The sequence below is a fragment of the Zonotrichia leucophrys genome, chromosome 17 (genome assembly GCF_028769735.1).
Source record: "Zonotrichia leucophrys gambelii isolate GWCS_2022_RI chromosome 17, RI_Zleu_2.0, whole genome shotgun sequence".
Lineage (NCBI taxonomy): Eukaryota > Metazoa > Chordata > Aves > Passeriformes > Passerellidae > Zonotrichia > Zonotrichia leucophrys.
In genome coordinates this window covers 5115001-5133607 of record NC_088186.1, presented here as the reverse complement: position 1 = coordinate 5133607, position 18607 = coordinate 5115001, and the positions used below count along the sequence as shown (strand labels likewise).

Sequence of the window (18607 nt, the reverse complement as noted above, 5' to 3'; positions counted from 1 at the left end):
GGCAGAATGTTGAATGATGCATTGTGGATCAGATTGAACAGTGACAGATTGAGAGCCCAGTGCAGCTGCTGTGACACTGTCCCAGGGAGGTTCCCACCTCCTTCCCAGGCTCTCTGCTGAGAGGAACCTGCAGGTCTGGCACTGAAGGCACCACGTGAAATGCTGATGGAGCAGTGTGCACATCCAGATGGACTGAGGGACAAGGGGACAGAAGACAGACCAGAACATGCTGGGGACTCTCTGGCTGTCCAAGGGCAGCCAGCAGATCTCTGACAGAAGTTGGGAGGGGTTGGGCTGGCAGAAGTGTGTGTTATGTTTGACAGAGGGGCTGTGCCAGGCTGGCAGGAGGGTGGGAGAGGCTGATAAGGAAATCCGAGCCACAAGTAGCATGCCATGGGAAAGAGCAAGCATCTGAATGGTACTGGGATGGAATTTAGGTCTGAAATTTTCAAGTGGGAACTCCAGACAAGAGTGGGAGTCTGGCTTTCCATGGGTGTGTTTTTACTGCCTGCAGGGTAAACAGACCATTTTGTTTCTCCTTCTGTGACAAGCTCGCCCCGAGGTTCTTGCACCAGCACAAGCACCTTTAGGAATCTAAAACATAAGAAAGACAAAAAGAAAGAGACTGGATTAGAAAGAGGCTGGGGGAAATGGGGTCCCTTAAGAGCAGCTCTGCCTGCAGGAGGTTAAAGGAATAAAGCAATGAAGCATCCACTGGGTTACAGGGCTTGGGAAGGCTCCTGACTCAGAAACTCTGCACCCTCAGCCCTTCCCTGCAGCCTGGGATGAGCATCCCTGGGATTCTGCTGTGCTCTGGGAGGAAAGCACAGGGGCAGGACCCTGCCAGCACCTGCTTCGTGCCACTGACAAAACAAACAGCTTTTCCATTTTCTGTCAGCAAAGCAGAAGTGCATCTGTTCAAGTGACAGCTCCAGAGACCATCAGTGACACTGAACAACAACAGGAAATTAAATCAAAGAATTTGCAGAGGGATGCAGAGCTTTCCTTTCCTCCACAGGCTGCAGAGGCCTTTCCCTCTCCAGAGAAGCCAGGAAAGTGCAGGTCAGAAGCAGCCCAAGCCTCCAAAGCCTCCTCTGGCCATGCCTGTTCCCACAGAATGGGGGCTGAGGACAAGTTTTGCCTCTGGCCAAGTGAAGCCACAATCCAGGACGTGATTTGGCCCAAACTGCTGTATCCAAGGGAATACAGGATGAGTCCAAACTTCCTTTGCATTTGAGAAACCAGGGGAACCTTCTCACCCCCTTTGCACCCACTTCCATCAAATCCTTCCAAATGACAGCACAAAGAAGTTTCCAAAGAGCCACAATAAAACATTTTTCTTGAGAAGAATTGCATTTGTGCTTAGAATGAGAAGCAGCTCTGGGCTATTTGCTGTTCCTTAGGAGCCACTATTTTTTGTCACTAATCATTGCCATCTACTAGTTACTGTCATTAAAAAAACTCAAAAACCAAAACCTCACAGGAATGAGAAAATATAATGTTTATTAGAAGAAGACACCATGGTACATCAAGCTATAAAGAGATTCCTGACAGATGATGATTCTTTAAAAAATAAGAATAGAAACAAGACAACCACACTGGCCAGATTGAACAAACCTTAACACACAACAGCAGCTCCTGTGCAAGTCCAGGTGCAGGCAGCTGAGTAACCAAAAACACTTATCAACATCAGAGGGACTGAGCAGTTACCAAAACAGCTGGGTTAAGCAGAAGAACAGCCTATAAAACCATTTATATTTATACACATATAAAAGGATAAAAACAATTCAAATTCAAGTAACTTTAGTCTTTAAGTTATGTTATATACAATTTTTTTATATATACTGGGAGAACTAAGGGCACGTATTTAACAAAAGGATTTTTAAAAGCCACAGTCCAGTTTATAATTACCAATTCCTAAATAATTTGGCAAGCATTAAATAATCAGATATATCCTAGATAAAAAGTGCATCAGCGTGGTTAACTTTTACCTATTTACTTATATAAGTCAAAGCTCTGCATGATGGTTACAGCAAAGAGCAGAGCTGCAGCACTGGGAATGCCAGAGCTGCCCAGAAGGAATCACTGATATCATCAGAGATAAGGAGGAACAGGAGCCAAAATGCTCATCAGCCCACAGCTCCAAAATAGGTTTTATAAGAAGTTCAACCTCCATTCCTGCATGTCACCCACACAAACAGCCTGGTGTGGCTGGAAGGGAACAGCACAGTGCAGGGTTTGCACAGAGCTGGGCACTCCATGCAGGATTTTTTGTGTCACAGGATTTCACAAGATCCCTCAGTGAAAGAGTTTTGTTGCCAAGCAGATGATGAGGTACCATGGTCAGTGACACAGGGGGTCAGTCTCGAGCTCAAAGGCCCAACCAGTTCCTGTGTTTGAGTTCTCAGCACCAGACACCAGACAGGTACAGAAAAGCCCTGCAAGATGCTACACCCAGGTGTGCACAGAGCAGCCTCCTGCAGGAATCCCAGGGGAGCAGAGCCTGCAGCTCTCCCTTCTATTCAGAAGGACAACAGTGCTGTTTGCACTAAATGGACACAGTCAGGGCAGCACCTTCATTTCAGAGCCAGCCTGGTACCTAACAAAGTCTTTCAGTGATGGAGATGTGACATGTGCATTCATCTCTTCTAAAGAAAACCTTCTCAAACAGAGCTCTTAAAACAACCGTAGCAGCAAACCAGGAGAATAAAGGGTGGACAGGCCTATGCAAACCTACTCAGAGATTTTCTGAAGTGGTTTGTGCACATCTGGAAAAAAAAAAAAAAGGCAAAACAAGATAGGCATTACTGTTCTTTTTGTGACAGGGTTTGCCAACACCCTCTGAGCAGAGGTATCCCTGTAAATGCCACCAGGAGCCCTCACACAGGGGCAGGCAGGGCACAGAGCCAGCTTGGCTCCTCTCACACTGTGATCAGGAGGGCACCTGCAGCACACAACTTACCTGTCCTGCTCAGCTCAGCTCTGCAGCACAGCCCTGACAACACAGGCTCCAGCTGAGTGGAAAAGCAGCTCCTCACAAGCACTGAGAGTGGCACTGAGCTGCCCATGGCACAGACACAGCCTGGCCAGGCACGAAAGGCTGAGCCAGGGCTGGGATGGCTCTGCTGGCTGGGACAGCCACAGGGGCTGCTCTGAGCTCCCACCCTTCTGCCACCAGCCTTTCATGGTGCCAGCTGCTCAACCTTCCTTCCAAAAACAGGAAAGGATTACTAGAGTTTGCAAAGCTTTAGTATTTACAATGTCATCTTCAGGAATGTCATCACTTCTATTTGAAGGACTGAATCAAGTCACTTCCACCAATACCTTAAAAATCAGTTTGCAGCTTCAACAAAGTTCACCTTTTAAACACAGCAGCATTTCTTCCAAATCTTTATGCTGCATTCTTTGAAGCATTCTCTTTTAGCTTTTCTTTGAAACCAGAAACTTGAGAAATAAAAGAGGTGAACATTGTTGTTCCTATGCATTAGATATTCACAGATCTGTTTGATTTTGTTCCTGAAATCCAGCAAAATTAATGGAAAAGCTTTAGATGATCTGAAAAACCTCCATTGTGGCTACAGACATGGCTGCAGCTGTATCAGCCTTCACCCTGGCACAGTTTGTGTTTTTATTCTGATGGAGAGGGTTGGAATGAGAGGGGTCCCTTCCAACTCAAACCAGTCTGTGTTTCCATATTTCCAATCCTTCAGCCTTGTTCTGGATATAGAGGGGAATGGATGATCCATCTTTCTAAGGTTAATAAAAGCCAACAGAGGGGGCTAAACTTTTTACATCTTAACTGAGCATGTATTTGCCAACAGGAACAGAAAACTACTGTATTATGGCAAAATAAAACAAGGCCCAGACGAGGCACTGCATCAGTTAACACCCAACCCAACTCTGAACTGCTCAAGTTTCAGTGCTGGCTTATGGGAACAGTCCTAGTCCTCTCTTCCTGCTGCCCATAAACCCCACAGAAAATGGTTCAGTTTGCTCTTGACTTGGATGAGGCCACCTGTTTCACATCAAGAACTCTCAAGTCTAGGAAACACAATAATCTGAAGGATTAAGTGGCTGAATAAACACAAATTATTTAACACAATGGAATTCTCACATCCTGATTTGAAACAGGGCTATAATATTTTGATTTCTCAGTGTATCCCATTACCAGGTGTTCAGCACTGGCATTTACTCCAGCCAGGTCTGCCCTGCAGCACTGCTTCCTTACACAAAATATTTGGGAGGAATTAAAAGCAACAAACAGCAGCTTACAGAGTCCAAACTCTGAATGTCTCCATTGATGTCAAGTAAGCAAAAGATTAAACCATTAGTTCTGGTCATCTGCAACAGCAAATACATCTGAAATGTAGCAAGGTGGGAAAGAACAGAGGAGCTTTCTCAATGTTTTACCCATTTATCAGGGACCACAGAGTGCTGTGTGGAGGGGTTTGGTAAGATCTCTCCTTCCCCTTCCACACACACCAAACTAAATTACCACCAGTTTTCAATCCAAAAGGTCCCCAGAACACAACAGGCTCTGAAAAGCTCCCACACAGACACAAACCAGCAGTCTAAATATTCCCTCCATAAAGTTCCACCGAGTGACTTTGGGACAAACAGTCTGAGATGCCCTCTGGGTATCTGAGGAGAGCCTGAAGGATCCCAAAGGGCTTTGTGCTTCCTGCACTAAGCTGGGCGTGCAATGGCAGGGACAGTTGTGCAAACACTGTCCAGGCAAGGCTGCATTTCCCCTCTGCTTTCAGGAGTCCCCCACACTACCCCTCTCTGAGCAAGAAAAGCACATTTTGCAGTACAACAAGCCATAATTAGTCCACGTATGGAATAATGCACTTGGTGGCATTGTACAGACTCTTAAAAGGCTCTATCTGCAACACAGAGCAGCTTCAGGCTTGGTTTATCTCTGTGAAAGCAAATAAAACAATAATAATAGCATTAAATATAGGTCATAGCACCTTTGGCATTTTTGTCCAAATAGACTTCAACATAGGACGTGGGGACATAGCCCTCCTCATCTTCGTTCCTTCGGATCCGCGTCCACCCGTCCCCTTTGTCTTCTTCTATGACATAGAGCATCTCTCCTTCTGCTACAGAGATTGTTCCTTCATTCTGACCTGAAACACACAGCAACAGGCACTTCAGGCTGTGCTGCACAGCAGGAATCAGTAACTCAGACCATGGGTGGACACAGCTTTTGGTGCATCACTGGCAGCCAGAACAGGAGCTTGTGATTCAGGAAGCAGCAGTGTGTACATAAAGAACCAGAAATGTGACCCTGACAGCAGAGATTTGGTTTTTTCTCTTGTAGAGCTCCTGTGCAACAGGAGAAAAATCCCTGTCTTGGTGCCTTTCTAAATAATCACACCTGATCCTCACTTGTCCTTTGGCTATTTAAGGTTTAATGAAGGTTTCCCACTTGCCCTTGGCATATAAACTTGAAAAAGCCCAGTCAGAGTGTAGCCATGATATTTTCTGAAAAATCCTTTCCATGGGATGTGTTCTCCTGAAAAGCTGAGAGGCCTCAGGAACAAAATGTAAACAATGATTATGTGGTGCTGTGGAATGCAGCAGGTGGATCTATCATTGGTCTCATGCAGTTGTTTCTAATTAATGGCCAATCACAGTCAGCTGGCTTGGACTCTGAGACACAAGCCTTTGCTATCATTCCTTCTTTTTCTATTCCTAGCCAGCCTTCTGATGAAATCCTTTCTTCTATTCTTTTAGTATAGTTTTATATAATATATTCATAAAATAATAAACCAAGACTTCTGAAACATGGAGTCAGATCCTCATCTCTTCCCTCATCCTGGGACCCCTGTGAACACGGTCACAGTCAGAGAAATGAGGGTAAAGTTTGAGTGATACCTTCAAATGTATAGAGAGCTTTACACGTTCCTATGGTGGGTAGTGGTTCTTCATCATCAAACTCATCATCAAAGTCTGTTGCAGGTACTTTCATCTCAGTCTCCTGGCTTTGCTCTTCTGTGTAACTGCCATCGGGGCTGCTCAAGAGAGGAAAAACACAGCAACTATAGCAACCAACCTCAGCAGCAGAGAGAGCCACTCTGTCTCCAGGCTTGGGGCAAGGGGTGCAACTCCAGCTGGAGCAGCTCAGTGACTCCAGAGCTCGCTTGGAGCTGGCTAAGATACGTGAGAACCCTCATTTTTACCATTCAAAGCTGTAAAAACGCACTGGCTCACAGCAGTGAGCGACGGGGCTGTCACACAGCTCATCACAGAAAGCAGCAATTTGAGGCTGCAGAGCCCCGGCTGTGCCTGCAGAGGCTCTGCTGAGCCCCAGCCCGTTCAGATACTGTACCTCTCCCTGTCCTGGGCACAGCTGTTCACTCCCGATGCGTTCTGTGCCTCGTAGACCCCGCTCTGGCGCCGGGGCTGCTCGCTCCGCGCCGGCAGCCGCCCCTCCACCTCCGCCAGCCAGCCCTGCCACACAGACAGACAGACAGACAGTGTTCACCCTGACACCCAGGCTACAGAGCACAGGCTGGTTTGTAAGCATGTTCATGTTTTCCTTTGAGTGGCAGTGGTCACTTGTTCAGATTCTGGATTGTCTTGCTGAAAAACATACTTATTGAAAATGCAACTATTTTTTGGCACTGGGTCCTGGAAACACCCTGAGAGAGAAGCAGGTAACAGCCAGCAGGAGATGATGCTGCTCTAGTCACAACCAAAATGCTGCTCTAGTCACAACCAAAAATAATGTGTGGCTGCTTAGAGCAGTCTGAGTGACACCAGAAACTCAGCAACTGCTGAATGCACAAGAACAAAAGCTGGGGAGAATGAAAGAGCCACTGATTTCAAACGGGGAGGAAAGCAATGGATAGTAAAACCACATCTGAAATTAATGGGCTGTATCTGTTTATGTTCAAAGCATAATGTAGAAAGTGAAGTCTTTTCTCAGCTGTCTAATCCTTCTCATGTAATTATAATGGGCTTCATATATTCCAAACACTCCCCTTCTGTTCTGGAGATTTTATATCACTAAGCAGCTTCCTGTTCATGGCAGACTATTCCTCAAAACATATTTCATCTGATGGCTTCTGTCTTGCTGTTAGTCTCTAAATGGTGCTTTGCATTTATGTCACTCTGATTTTCCACAGACATCTGTAACATGATGCTTCAATCTATTTAATTAATTAAATAAGCATCTGAAGCCCTCTGGGCAGTCCAGAGAGCACCACATTTTCTCTTCACCTCCACTTAGCACAATTTATTTCCTGTGGCAAATTTAACTGTGGGCTGACTGCCACAGGAGATGTTCATGTTTGTGTTACACAAATCAGCTCAAAGACCCCAATTAATGCAAGTGCTCACATAGCCCTTGCCTTCACACACCAAAGTGCATCAACACATCTGGAAAAGCCAGGAAGGTCCTGCTCAGACCTGAGCATTTGCTGAGCTGCTTTTTACTGAAATGTCTCTTGTCATACCTCGAATTTCTGCACTTCTAACCGCAGCTTTTCAATGTTCTGCCCCAGCTCTGCCAATCTGTGGTCCACGCTCGCTGCATCTCCCATCTGGGGGTTCTTGATGTACACATCTTTCATCTTTGTTAAGGCATCTCTGAGGGACACAACAAAAACCAAACACATTTAGTGCAGCTGGGGGTAAATACCTTTAGCAAACTGTCTCTTCTTCACTCTGAGGTTCAACCTAAGCTGTTACAAAGGGAACTGAGAACACCCAGATGGGGTTTTTGCCCTGTACAGAACCAGCCATTGAGAAAAGGGCAGTAAAATGATTTGCCAGAAAAGAATTTACATTGACAGAGATAAAAAACAGTGAGTTACCTACAACATGGGAAGATATTTGATATTGATTTTTAGCCTGACACGGATTTTTATGTACTACAACAGTACCTACTTGCTCCCCTGGGCAAAATAATAACAATAAATCTCACAACCATTGCAATCTATGACAGCTCCAACTTCCTAGACTAATATCTTCCCAGTTTTCAGGGCATGGACAAACAGTTGAATCATTATCATCCATCATGGGCTGACCTCCAGTTGAGAAAGTGGAACAAAGATGTATCAATAACAGAAATGGAGGGCAAACAAGAAATTCTCACCCTGCCTGTTGCAGCTTGTCTTTAGCAACCCAAATAATCTGAAAGATATTTATTTGTTTCACACTGCTTAAAAGGAAGCTGGCTGCAGATGGTTTGTGTTTGCCACAGCACAGGGACAGACAGATGGACTTGAGGCTACAAAATGTGATCCCATGTCCGGCCGAGTCCCAGGGCAGCTCCTCTCAGCTGCTGATGGACATTTCAGAGCTGAAAATGGAATTGTGGCTGGTTTTAGCACAACTATTCAGATTTTCTCTAGGCATTAGCTGGTGGGAGAGAGGTTAATGAGAGTCCCAGGGCTCAAGTTAACACTCTTTATGCTTTAGAGTTTCCCACCAAACTCCTGACAATTGGAATCCTGTGCCTTTGCCTTGTGTGTGTGGAACTGGGAAAAAGAGTGGGTGGCAAGGAAGTGGGACTGCTCTGTGCCTGAAGCCCTAAGGGACAATGTTGCAAACATATGACTCACAATTATTATTGTTTGTTTAACTCTTATTTAACTGCTGGTGCTATTTTTCTCCATCATAAACTGTCTTTATTTAAACTTCACTCTGCTGCAATTCCATATCTGATTTTAGTGTTGGGTTACCTCAGAATCAATACAGAACAGAAAGAAAAACCTAAGTTACCACAGAAGAAAACACCAAAGCAACAAGAAATCATACAACCATGTGCAATTTTCTTTTCTTATCCATGACAGAAAATATAAAGGAGAAATTCTGGGTTAGTAGGCAAAATAAATAGGTTCTTGAAAGCAAGCTGACACAAAATGTAGGCACGTGTGTGCCTACAAATGCAAAGCAGTATTTAGGAAGAGACCAGTCTTGAAATCCTCCAGGGAAGAAAAGTTCTGTGTCTCACAAACAAAACACACTGAATCTTTAATGCAACTACAGAATGTGAACAAACACAAAGCACAAATACAGGCTGCCAGAATCAATTAAAAGTGTGTAGCTAAAATAGCCTTATTCTCAGCCAGAATGATAAATGCAGCCTTGTAGAAAAAGCATTCACAGAAGCACAGGAATAATTATCTTCCTGCTTCCAGGAAATCTCAGCTACAGATCAGGCTTTGGATGATGCCATCATGTCAAAACAGCCTCTCCTGCTGGGATGTACCCACATCCATCACACACAGGGGCTCTGCTCAGTGTGATTTCACTTTTCATTGCAGGGATTTGACTCACCTTGAATCCATCTCCTTCTGAATGTCCCTGTTCAGTTCATCGACCTTCTGCTGAAGCTTCTTCCTTCTTTGCTCAGGTGGGAGATTGCTGAAGTCTTCTGGGCCTGCTCCCTGCACAGAGTGGAATGGAGGGTGGGGGGATAAGGAAAAAAATTAACAATGAGAGTCTGAAAGAATCCTTTGGGATTGCATTTTGAAAGCAGCTCACAAAATCCTGTGCAAAATCACAGTGGTCTGAAGCATTGTTCTTGTTTGTAGTGTGTTATCAGTTCCTGAATGGTGAGGAACCTGGATGCCCTCAAAATGATCCCAGGAACATCCTGCTTCCCTAACAGGGGCTAATGGAAGATCAGCTGGAGAATTCCAGAATTCAACAGCAAGGATGAGAAATTATTTTTATCTACAGTTTTATCATCAATTTTTTTTTAACAGAGCCCCCTTCTCATGGAAAGCTGATCCTTCCTGCCTTCTTTCACTCAGCTACAAACAGCATTCCTATAAAAGCAGTTCCTGGCTTTTATTCCCATGCCACAATTGCACTTTTCCTGTGCACTGCTGACTGACTGCTGGTCCAACACAGTTCATTTATGTCAGGGCTCTCCTGAACACACCAAGCATTACACAACAAGAGGCATTCCCCACTGGACTCTGCAATTTAAAAAACATGCTGCTTACTTTCCAGGGTCCACATTCCACGCCAAAGTCTCTCAGTTTTTCCTCTCTCACTTGTACTCACATAAAAACCAGAAGTTATATCAAAGCCATGGAATCAGTCAGTTTGAAATTATAACCAAAGGAAAAAAAAAATAAAAAGTGAAGACCACAGTGGTTACCTTTGTGTGATTCTGCTTGAAAACCCCTTTTCTGCCTTCTGCTATGTCTCCTCTTGATTGCCTCCATTTGATATAGCAGATAGATGACACATAAAATACATCCACACTCTTTTCTTCACAGTAACACCTATTTTTGTCTTGCCAGAAGGCAATGGAGGCAGATTGGGTGGGCTATACTGAACACATTAATACTGATTAGTTGCACCAGAAAGGAGTGAGGTTCCTTTGCATGAGCTTGAATTTGGGAAAGTTTTGCTCATTTTGCCTTTTGCTCACTCCCTGTCCCATTTCTAAGGGGGAATATGGGAGATAGAAGGGTAAAACCACAAAGCTGAGTAACCAAATTCAGTGAGCTGATGGACCACTGAGAGCCTTGAGCAGGGCTGGGCCATCAGTCTGCTAAAAGTCCAAATTTCCCTCTGAGGAGAGGGATTTAGAGGAGTCACTGCCACACAAGCTGCTCACTAGACCTTGGCTCTGTACTGAATGTGCTGGGACACTCTGACTTTCTCCTGCAGCTGCTGCTCAAAACCAAAGTCTGGAGTGTCAGAGGGCTGGAGGACAGCCACACACAGGCCACCTTCTCCTCCATCCCTAAGTCACAGAGCAGGCCTGAGGAAACTGCTGTACTGACTGTCAGCCAAAGATGGCATGTGCTTCTAGTGAAGCTTTGATCATCTCTGCAATAATACTTAAAACTCCATTTGTGAGACAATGAGAAAGCAAATTTAAGACAAATTACTAAGAAAGTTATGCTGATTCTGAAACTTTCCCCACACGGAGTCCTACCAGTGCTTACATTACTTGATGCGCCTGGTAGAGGAGAGATCTATTTTAATTTATTCTTTAACATTTAGATTTTGCTTGACAGCAACTCCCACATCACAACAGATATGAGAGTGATTAGATCTATTTTATGGATAATCTACACTAAAGCCACACACATCTTTTTAAGGCAAAGCATCTGGAGGCAGCTTTGTAAACAAACAAGCACTTACAGGAAAATCCAGATAACATTCTGACATATCCTCCTCATTTCTAAGCAGAAGAGACAGGCTTGAAAATATCCACAGCTGTACATTAGTGCAATGCAACAGAGTGAAATTTGGGAAAGCATCATTTTGGTATCTCATTTTTGATTCTTCAAGTTGATTGAAGAGTTCTGAGCTGGACTAAATCCAGCAGCCTGGCTCACAATGCTTCAGACCAAGGCAGGAGTTGATGGAGCTGCCCCCCAAGGCTGGGAGGTGACCTCACTCCAGCTTTAGGCTCTGCTCAGGAATTTCCCATCAGAACCTGGAGCCCCTGCTCCAAAAAGGAGAGTCAAGAGCAGTTTTTGCACATGCTGGGCACATTTCATGCTCTCAAGCACAAACACACCTGGGCGACCTCTCAAGCTGTGGACATTGCCTACGCTTTTAGAAATGCTGCAGCAGTGAGGTGAGGGGAAAGCTGTGCTATTTCTGGTGTGCTGCTCACAAGGTGTCCTTGCAGAAAGAGATTGAGTTAGGATTCAAATTGTCCCAAGATGAAGGACTGTGAAAACAGAGCCTTCCAGAGTTTCTGCACTGAAGCTACATGTGAGAATAGGAGCTTTCTCAGCCCCAGTTTTGGCTCTTGCATAGTGAGGATCCAAGAGGAGATTTTAAAAAGCTGCTTTTCTCCATCTGAGGGGAAAATGGATCTCAGCCCTCCCTGCACATCTTTCCAATTTCTGCATTCCCAGGGAAAGGCCATGTCAGCCATTTTTGGAGGATTTATTCCTACATGCAAAGGCTTAACTCAGTTACACAGCACACTAGCACTGTGACCAAGAAAATGAGTGGAAATGTGCTATAAATGCAGTGGACTCCCAGGACAGTGGCTTGGCAACATCCAAAAGAAGGTTTGCACATACTCCAGGCACTCCCATCATTCCTCAGACCCACCACAGGTTTTCAGAGAGAAGCAACCTTGCTAAAGGAGCCCAAGAAAGTCACTGTGCTGCCAGAGCAGCAGCAGGACCCAAAACTGCCAGGGATGCTCCAGGCAGCTCTGGTGGTCCATGATGAGCTGGATGAGCTGCCATGAGCAGAAGAGGCCCACAATGATGTGTCCAAGCACAAGATAAATGTAGAATCCCAGAACAGTTTGTGTTGGAGGGGATCTTAAAGCTCATCTTGTTCCAACCCCTCTGCCATGGCAGGGACACTTTCCACTATCCCAGGTGGCTCCAAACCCTGCCCAACCTGGCCTTGGGCACTGCCAGGGATGCAGGGCCTGCCCACCCTCCCAGGGAAGGGAAAGAGCACCCAAAGGCACAGACTGGTGAGGAATAAGAGAACCTGGAAGCTGACACAGCTTAGGTGCCCCTGTGGATCCTCTGAGGTCCCCAGATGCCCTCAGTGCCTCGTGTGTTTGCACAAGGTGGGGCAGCAAACCAGGCACATTCTGCTGCTGAGGGGCTCTCCAGGGCCAAAGGAATGTGGCCAAGCTGTGGGACACAGCAAGGTGTGGAGTGTCTCAAGCAAAACAGTACCTTGTGCATGGAGTTCAGTAATTTGCTTTCCCAGCTCTGTTCACCCCTTCCCTTTCCAGCTCTGTAACATCTTTATCTTACCATAGTTCAGGTAACATTCCCAGCTGCATCCAAGATGGAATTTAGGATTCACACAGACTCATATCTCTCAATTTGCAAAGTCAAATCAGATTGAGTTAACCTTGTTAAGGTTAAGGTTTACAGAACTTTAATTAATGTCATTATTGGTTATTCTGAAGAACTACATAGGGCTGTAAAATGTAGGTGATAATGATGCAGATTTCCAGTAATACTGGACATGGAGAGCAAACTTTGCAGCTACTTTATACAGAAAGACATGCATGGCTCTCTGGAAAAAGTCCAGCAAGCACAGACACCTTTATTTTAATTTTTTCCCCTTCTTTTAATGTTTTAATGTATACTTATACAGTAGTAGAATTGCTCAGTACTGTTGTTCTACATTTTCATAGCCCTAGATTATAAAAGTGAAAACTAAACTATATATTAGAGTTAATTTTTTAGCAGCTTATTAGAAGACTGAATTCTGATCACCTCTATTAGACTCCAGACCTGTGTATTCAGATTTATCTGATAAATGTCAAAAAAAGCAAACACAAAGAAGAAACAAATTTAACAGTTAATTTCAGTGGCATGTCACATGTGGCACAGTGCACATTAAACACACACAGGAAATTGTGATTAAAACACAGGACAGGCATGCTGTAAATGTGCTTACCAGCTTGAGAGAAAGCTTCATGTAAAATTGGAGAGATACAGGGTGGGGGGAGAGAGAGAAAAAACAACAATGCATCAGTAGAAGAGGAACTTTTTGAGGTTGATGTTACAATAAAATGACACAATCCCCTTGCTGTTGGAAGGCAAAATGGGTCACACTAACAGATCTGTGCAAAAGTTCACAAGATGGGCTTGGGCAGCTGCCATGACCTGGCCAGAAATGGGAATGGGAAGTGCAGGACCTGGGCACAGGTGAGATCAGACCTGGACTGACTGACAACAGCTACACCAACAACACTGGGAGCTCCCATCCCAGCACTGAGGTGGAAAAACTCACAGCTGGCAAATGCATGGGTGTCACTTGATATCAAAAATGTGCTGAAATGCATCAGCCACTCCATGGAAGGGCTCTGGGGGGGTCAGCCCTGAGCCAAACCTCAGAAAGAAGAGAGGAGCAGCTCCAGCAGCACCCAGCACCATGGACCTCCAGGGAATGCCTGGTTCTTGGCTTCAGCCAAAGGACAACAGCCCTGGACTGTCCCTGTGGACTGCAGAGTGCTGCCCAGGCAGGCACAGAAAGCCATTTCACATTCTTGGACAATTCAGAAATAAATACTCAGACTCAAACGTACTTTGGCCTTAGTCGGACAAGGTCAGGCCCAAGGAGGAGGAAAAAAACCATCTATTCTCTTGACACCAAACTGGTTCTATGACAGCATGGTAAGACATTATTCAACCTCCTTAAATGATATACATGATCTAATTCTTCAGAAGTTACCACATTTCCTGGGACAGAGCCCAAATATTATCTTTTAGTTACTCTGGGAAAGCAGGACTGAAAGCAGAGTGTGCCCATGGGGCAGAGCCTGCCCTGCCTCACCTGCACACACAGCCCTGGGCAGGTGCCCCAGGAGCTCCCAGGTGAACAACTGTGCCTGGCACACAATCACCAAAATTCCCAAAGCCTCTTCCATCATTGCAAAATGACAGAGCAGCTGCAGCTCAGAGATTTCCAAGAGATAGGGGGACTGACAGTGCTCAGTTCTGTGCCAAGCACAAGGGAGCTGCTGCTCAGGATCTAAAGCCAGATAGAAAAGGAGAATCCAAACTCCACCCAGCCTCCTCCTCCTCCTCCAGCAAGGGGCACTGAGCTGCCTGCCAGCTCTTGGGGCAGTTGTGAAATGCTCCAGCTACCCAACAAACTCAAGGTGCATAAAAGCACACACTCCATGTTAGCAACAGCTGGAAGGTAAAAGCTGGAAAATGCCTCTCTCCAGGCAAGGATTTGTGCTGCCAGACTTGAGAACCTCTTGCCATTCAAGTTCTCTGTCACTACCAACAGCTCCTGGCAACGTGAGCTCAAACAGATGCTCCATTTCTAGCAAAAACACAGTTCAATAGGATGGGATTTAAAATAAAGGTTCCACACCTCTCGTGGGCAGCTGATTTAAGAAATACACTTTTTTTTCCCAAAATAACAATTCCCATTAGTTACCAGGATTTTTACAGCAACACATGCCAGCCATTCAAGGCAAATAAATGATCTTGAAATAACAGTGAAATGCTGCATGTGAACTGACCCTTCAGTGACAAGGCAGCAGTAACACTTCCCTCTGCAGTCCAGTCCATTAGGGAACAAACACATGATAATAATCACAGTGCCATGAAGAAATTCACCCTCTGAGCTAAAGAGGCCATTAAAAAAATAAAGCAAACAAAACCAATCCATTGGAGAGAGCAATCATAGAAGGAGAAAGAATGGTCTGAAGAAATTCAGCGTAGGCAGCTTGTGTTTGCATCATTGCTTTAGCACTCCTGTGAACTTTAGCATAGACATGATCAGCACAAATTGAGATTCTTGTACATAGATACAGACAAGACTCATGGTGCAGAATAAATATTTACCTATGAAGCACTCTAAAAAGGCACAAATGTATGCTACATGCTCTAGTGGCTAAACACTACTCACTCTAAAGGCACTAAATACTGCGGAGAATCATCTGCATCAAGGCTATTCTTTTGCTGCAAATTCAGCAAATTTGAAAGGGATTACAGACACTGTATGCCCAATTCTTTTGCTGTTAAGTATGACAAAAATAGAGAACTTATTAATAGCATTTCCAAATAGTATATCAGGGATTGTTATAACCAGTATAAATAAAGCAGTTCATAGGCTGGAAACAATGAAATGCTGAAATAAGTCATGTTCACAGTTTTCCATTTCTGAAATTTATTGGTAATTTTACATGACAGTGATTCAGTTTCTATAAACAAATATAAGCAGATTGAAAATAAATCTGCATTAAACACTACATAACTACTTTTGCCCATTCTATTGGCTTTTCACAGCTAGAAACTTGCTCTCAGCTCCTGGGAGAACAAAGGAGTTTTCCCCCCGAATGATCAAGTAAGTTACATTTCCTTGAAATGAGCAAATGTGTTCCAAGCTGTCAATTTAAACCAAGCCTAGCTTAGTCTTGCAGGGAAAATAATGAAGAGTCTAAGAGCCACAAGCTTCAATAACACATGAGAGCATGAAAGCCAGCAGGTCCATGTGTTATTGGACAGTCACGGCCACTAACCTCACTTACAGAAAACAGGGTTGAAATAAATCACTGGACTTCCATACATACAACCAAGAGGTAATTTTTTGTTTGTTTTTTTTTTTTTTTTTTTTTTAGTGGCCCTGTAACAATCTCCCCATGCTCTGCTTTGTCCAAGTAGCAGATTTAGAGATGACATATCTTGATTTCATGAACTATCATCATTATAGACAGCTCACAGAAGCTTCCAAAGGCTCTAGGGAATGCTTCACAACCAAGGCACAGAATTCCTGTCCATCAGGGCTCGTGATGCTCAAGACTGCATTCGTTAAACAATTTAAAATAAATGCGCAGAACCTGTTCACAACACTTTGAATTTCACAGGTCCAGCTATTTTAATGGTGCCAATTTCAGCATTTCCAGGACTAGCAGACATTATCTTTCCTGCACATCACACTGTAAGCTGCACTTGCCTCCCACCAAATTTTCCTCGGCTCTTTTCCAAAGCACATTCCCACAGCACACTGGGGCCGGCGTTGTAAGTGGGGTTAGCGACTGTGTAGCAACAGTATGGGCTGATCACACCATACTCAAGACTTACAACATATTCCCTAGCCTCAACGGCACACGTGGGTGTCCCTAAAGTCCTCTTCATGAGTTCTTTGTGAATATACAAAGACTGTGTCTGCTGGTGAGTCAGCAAGAGAAAACACACATTGGTTACACCGGGGATGAGCGCGGCACCTCTGCATTCTACAGCAAAAGGCAGCTTGGTGTTTGAGTACCCTCAAAGGGCAGAGTGGGAGCCTCCGGGGAGCCAGGTGGATATTAAGAGATCAGCATGCTCAGAGAGATCAGAAAACGTGGTATTTTTAAATGCTTGTTTAAATACCAAGGTCAGAAGGCATCTCTCTCAGTGCTAGAACAAACCATGGATTTAATGACCCCACCCGCCAAAAAGTCCCGGTCCCGGTGTTGGCACAGAGAGAGCCTTTGGAACAAGGGTTCCCAGGGCAGGGAGCAGGGCAGGCTGCAGAAGGGGTGGTTTGCTTGCTGCCTCTGTGTGCTCACAGAACAACAAAATACTGATCAGTGGGGCAGATTCAGAGCTGGGTGTCGAGGGACAGGAGTGCACAGAGTGTCAGAGGGGACGGGCAGGGAGGGACACAGCAACGGGTGCAATGGAAATAAAATCACATTGTAATGAAGTCAACAACTTCCACTAGAAAGGAAACCACAAAATTTCCTCCGTGTGCTTTATGGAACTTGGATGCTGGCAGCAATGCCTGCCCCAGCTCCCAGACCATCCTCCCAGCTCAGGCTCTGGGGAGAGGGAGGAAAGCCAAGTCCAGCACTTGGAGTCATTCAAAGGTGTAAGTTCTACCCCTGGATGTTGTTAGTTTGGAGGATTGCACTTTTTAAAAAATGGTGCTGATGTTACTGCTGCTGCAGCAATAAAATTAAAGAACACAAAATTAATACCAACCAGCAGAATACTGAGCTTCCTTTGTCCTCAAAATGGAATTAGAAAAAGCAGAGCAAGCATAAATGAAATTATAAGTTATGTAACGGGTTCCTCTTTCTTTGTGCTCTTCTGGCTTTAACTTCCCTAAAGAGATGAAGTTGATTTGAAGTGCTACACTAATTTTATGGTGTCTTTTAAAGCAGCTATTAGAAAAAACACAAAAAATGTATGACAGTTTTCCCCTTCTAGCTCTGATCCATAATAAGTGCTCTAACAGTTTTATGGTATTCTCTATAATGGACATTTCTGCTGCTGGGGTTAGAAGAAAAAACCTTTGAGGGAAATTCAAAAATGTGATTAGAAAACCATAGACACTGACAAGAGTCAGCACCTAAATATTTAATTTTTTTTTTTAACAGACTAGGATTTCATATTGGCAGTGACCACTGATACTGGTATTGGTGCCTCCACACTAACCTTGCATCTGTTGTGAATTGTTCAGGCATCTGTTTCCTTCCATGAAAACAAGATTCATTGGATTTTTGGTTTGGAAGCAAAATTAAAACCAGACTGGGCACAGAACATATCATAGTTAATTATATAATGTGTTTTAACAGTCACCAGTGATTTTGCCAAATGCAACCTAAGATGCTAAACCAAAATTTTAAAAGGAAATTGCTAAAACACTCTCCCTCCCCAGACACTTTGTGATCTCCCAGATTTCATGGAGGAGTTGCATGGAATCCATTCCTGTGTTGTTTTTCAAGGATCAATTACAACGTGCAATTCCTGCTGCTGGAATTTATCCTGCTACAGTCTCAGGACTTGCTCATGTCAAAGAGTTACTTTTCTTTTCCTATTCCTAAGACAGTGCAAAAAAGGAGTGTGAGCCCATTTTTTCTGAAGTAAACTTTTTTTCCCTGGCTTTGTAGGATCTGAGAGCTCAGGTTAGCAAGAAATCCAGGGAGCACCTGCTTGGCAATTTGGCTGAATACTCAAAAATAAGACTTAAAGAGCCTTGTGGGCACCTTCACTGAAGGTGTCTGGAGTGGAATTCTGCCAAGGAACAAACCCAGCAGTGCAGAGACAATTCAGAGCAAATGAAACGATCCAGAGTTCCAACTCCTGTTACACTGTGCTGCCCTGCTGGTCCCTGCATGACCTTCCAAAAAGCTGCTTCCCTGATGTACACATCAAATGTTCTTTTTCACCTGATAAAT

At 44.4% G+C, this 18607-nt stretch overlaps 1 protein-coding gene across 11 annotated transcripts in view; it reads right to left on the bottom strand.

The window, feature by feature from the left end:
- Window positions 1-619: 619 nt before the first annotated feature.
- Window positions 620-18607, bottom strand: part of FNBP1 (formin binding protein 1) — an 89744-nt gene continuing 71756 nt past the window's right edge. For 2 of the 11 annotated variants that reach the window (XM_064728093.1, XM_064728094.1), the window contains 9 exons: window positions 16524-16610; window positions 13381-13395; window positions 13197-13232; window positions 9295-9404; window positions 7467-7599; window positions 6338-6459; window positions 5884-6023; window positions 4974-5132; window positions 620-2768 (listed from right to left, as the gene is read on the bottom strand). In XM_064728093.1, the coding sequence (XP_064584163.1) occupies window positions 2734-2768; window positions 4974-5132; window positions 5884-6023; window positions 6338-6459; window positions 7467-7599; window positions 9295-9404; window positions 13197-13232; window positions 13381-13395; window positions 16524-16610 (837 nt within the window). In that variant the 3' untranslated portion in view covers window positions 620-2733. The other 9 variants (XM_064728096.1, XM_064728099.1, XM_064728095.1 and 6 more) reach the window with 8 other exon arrangements.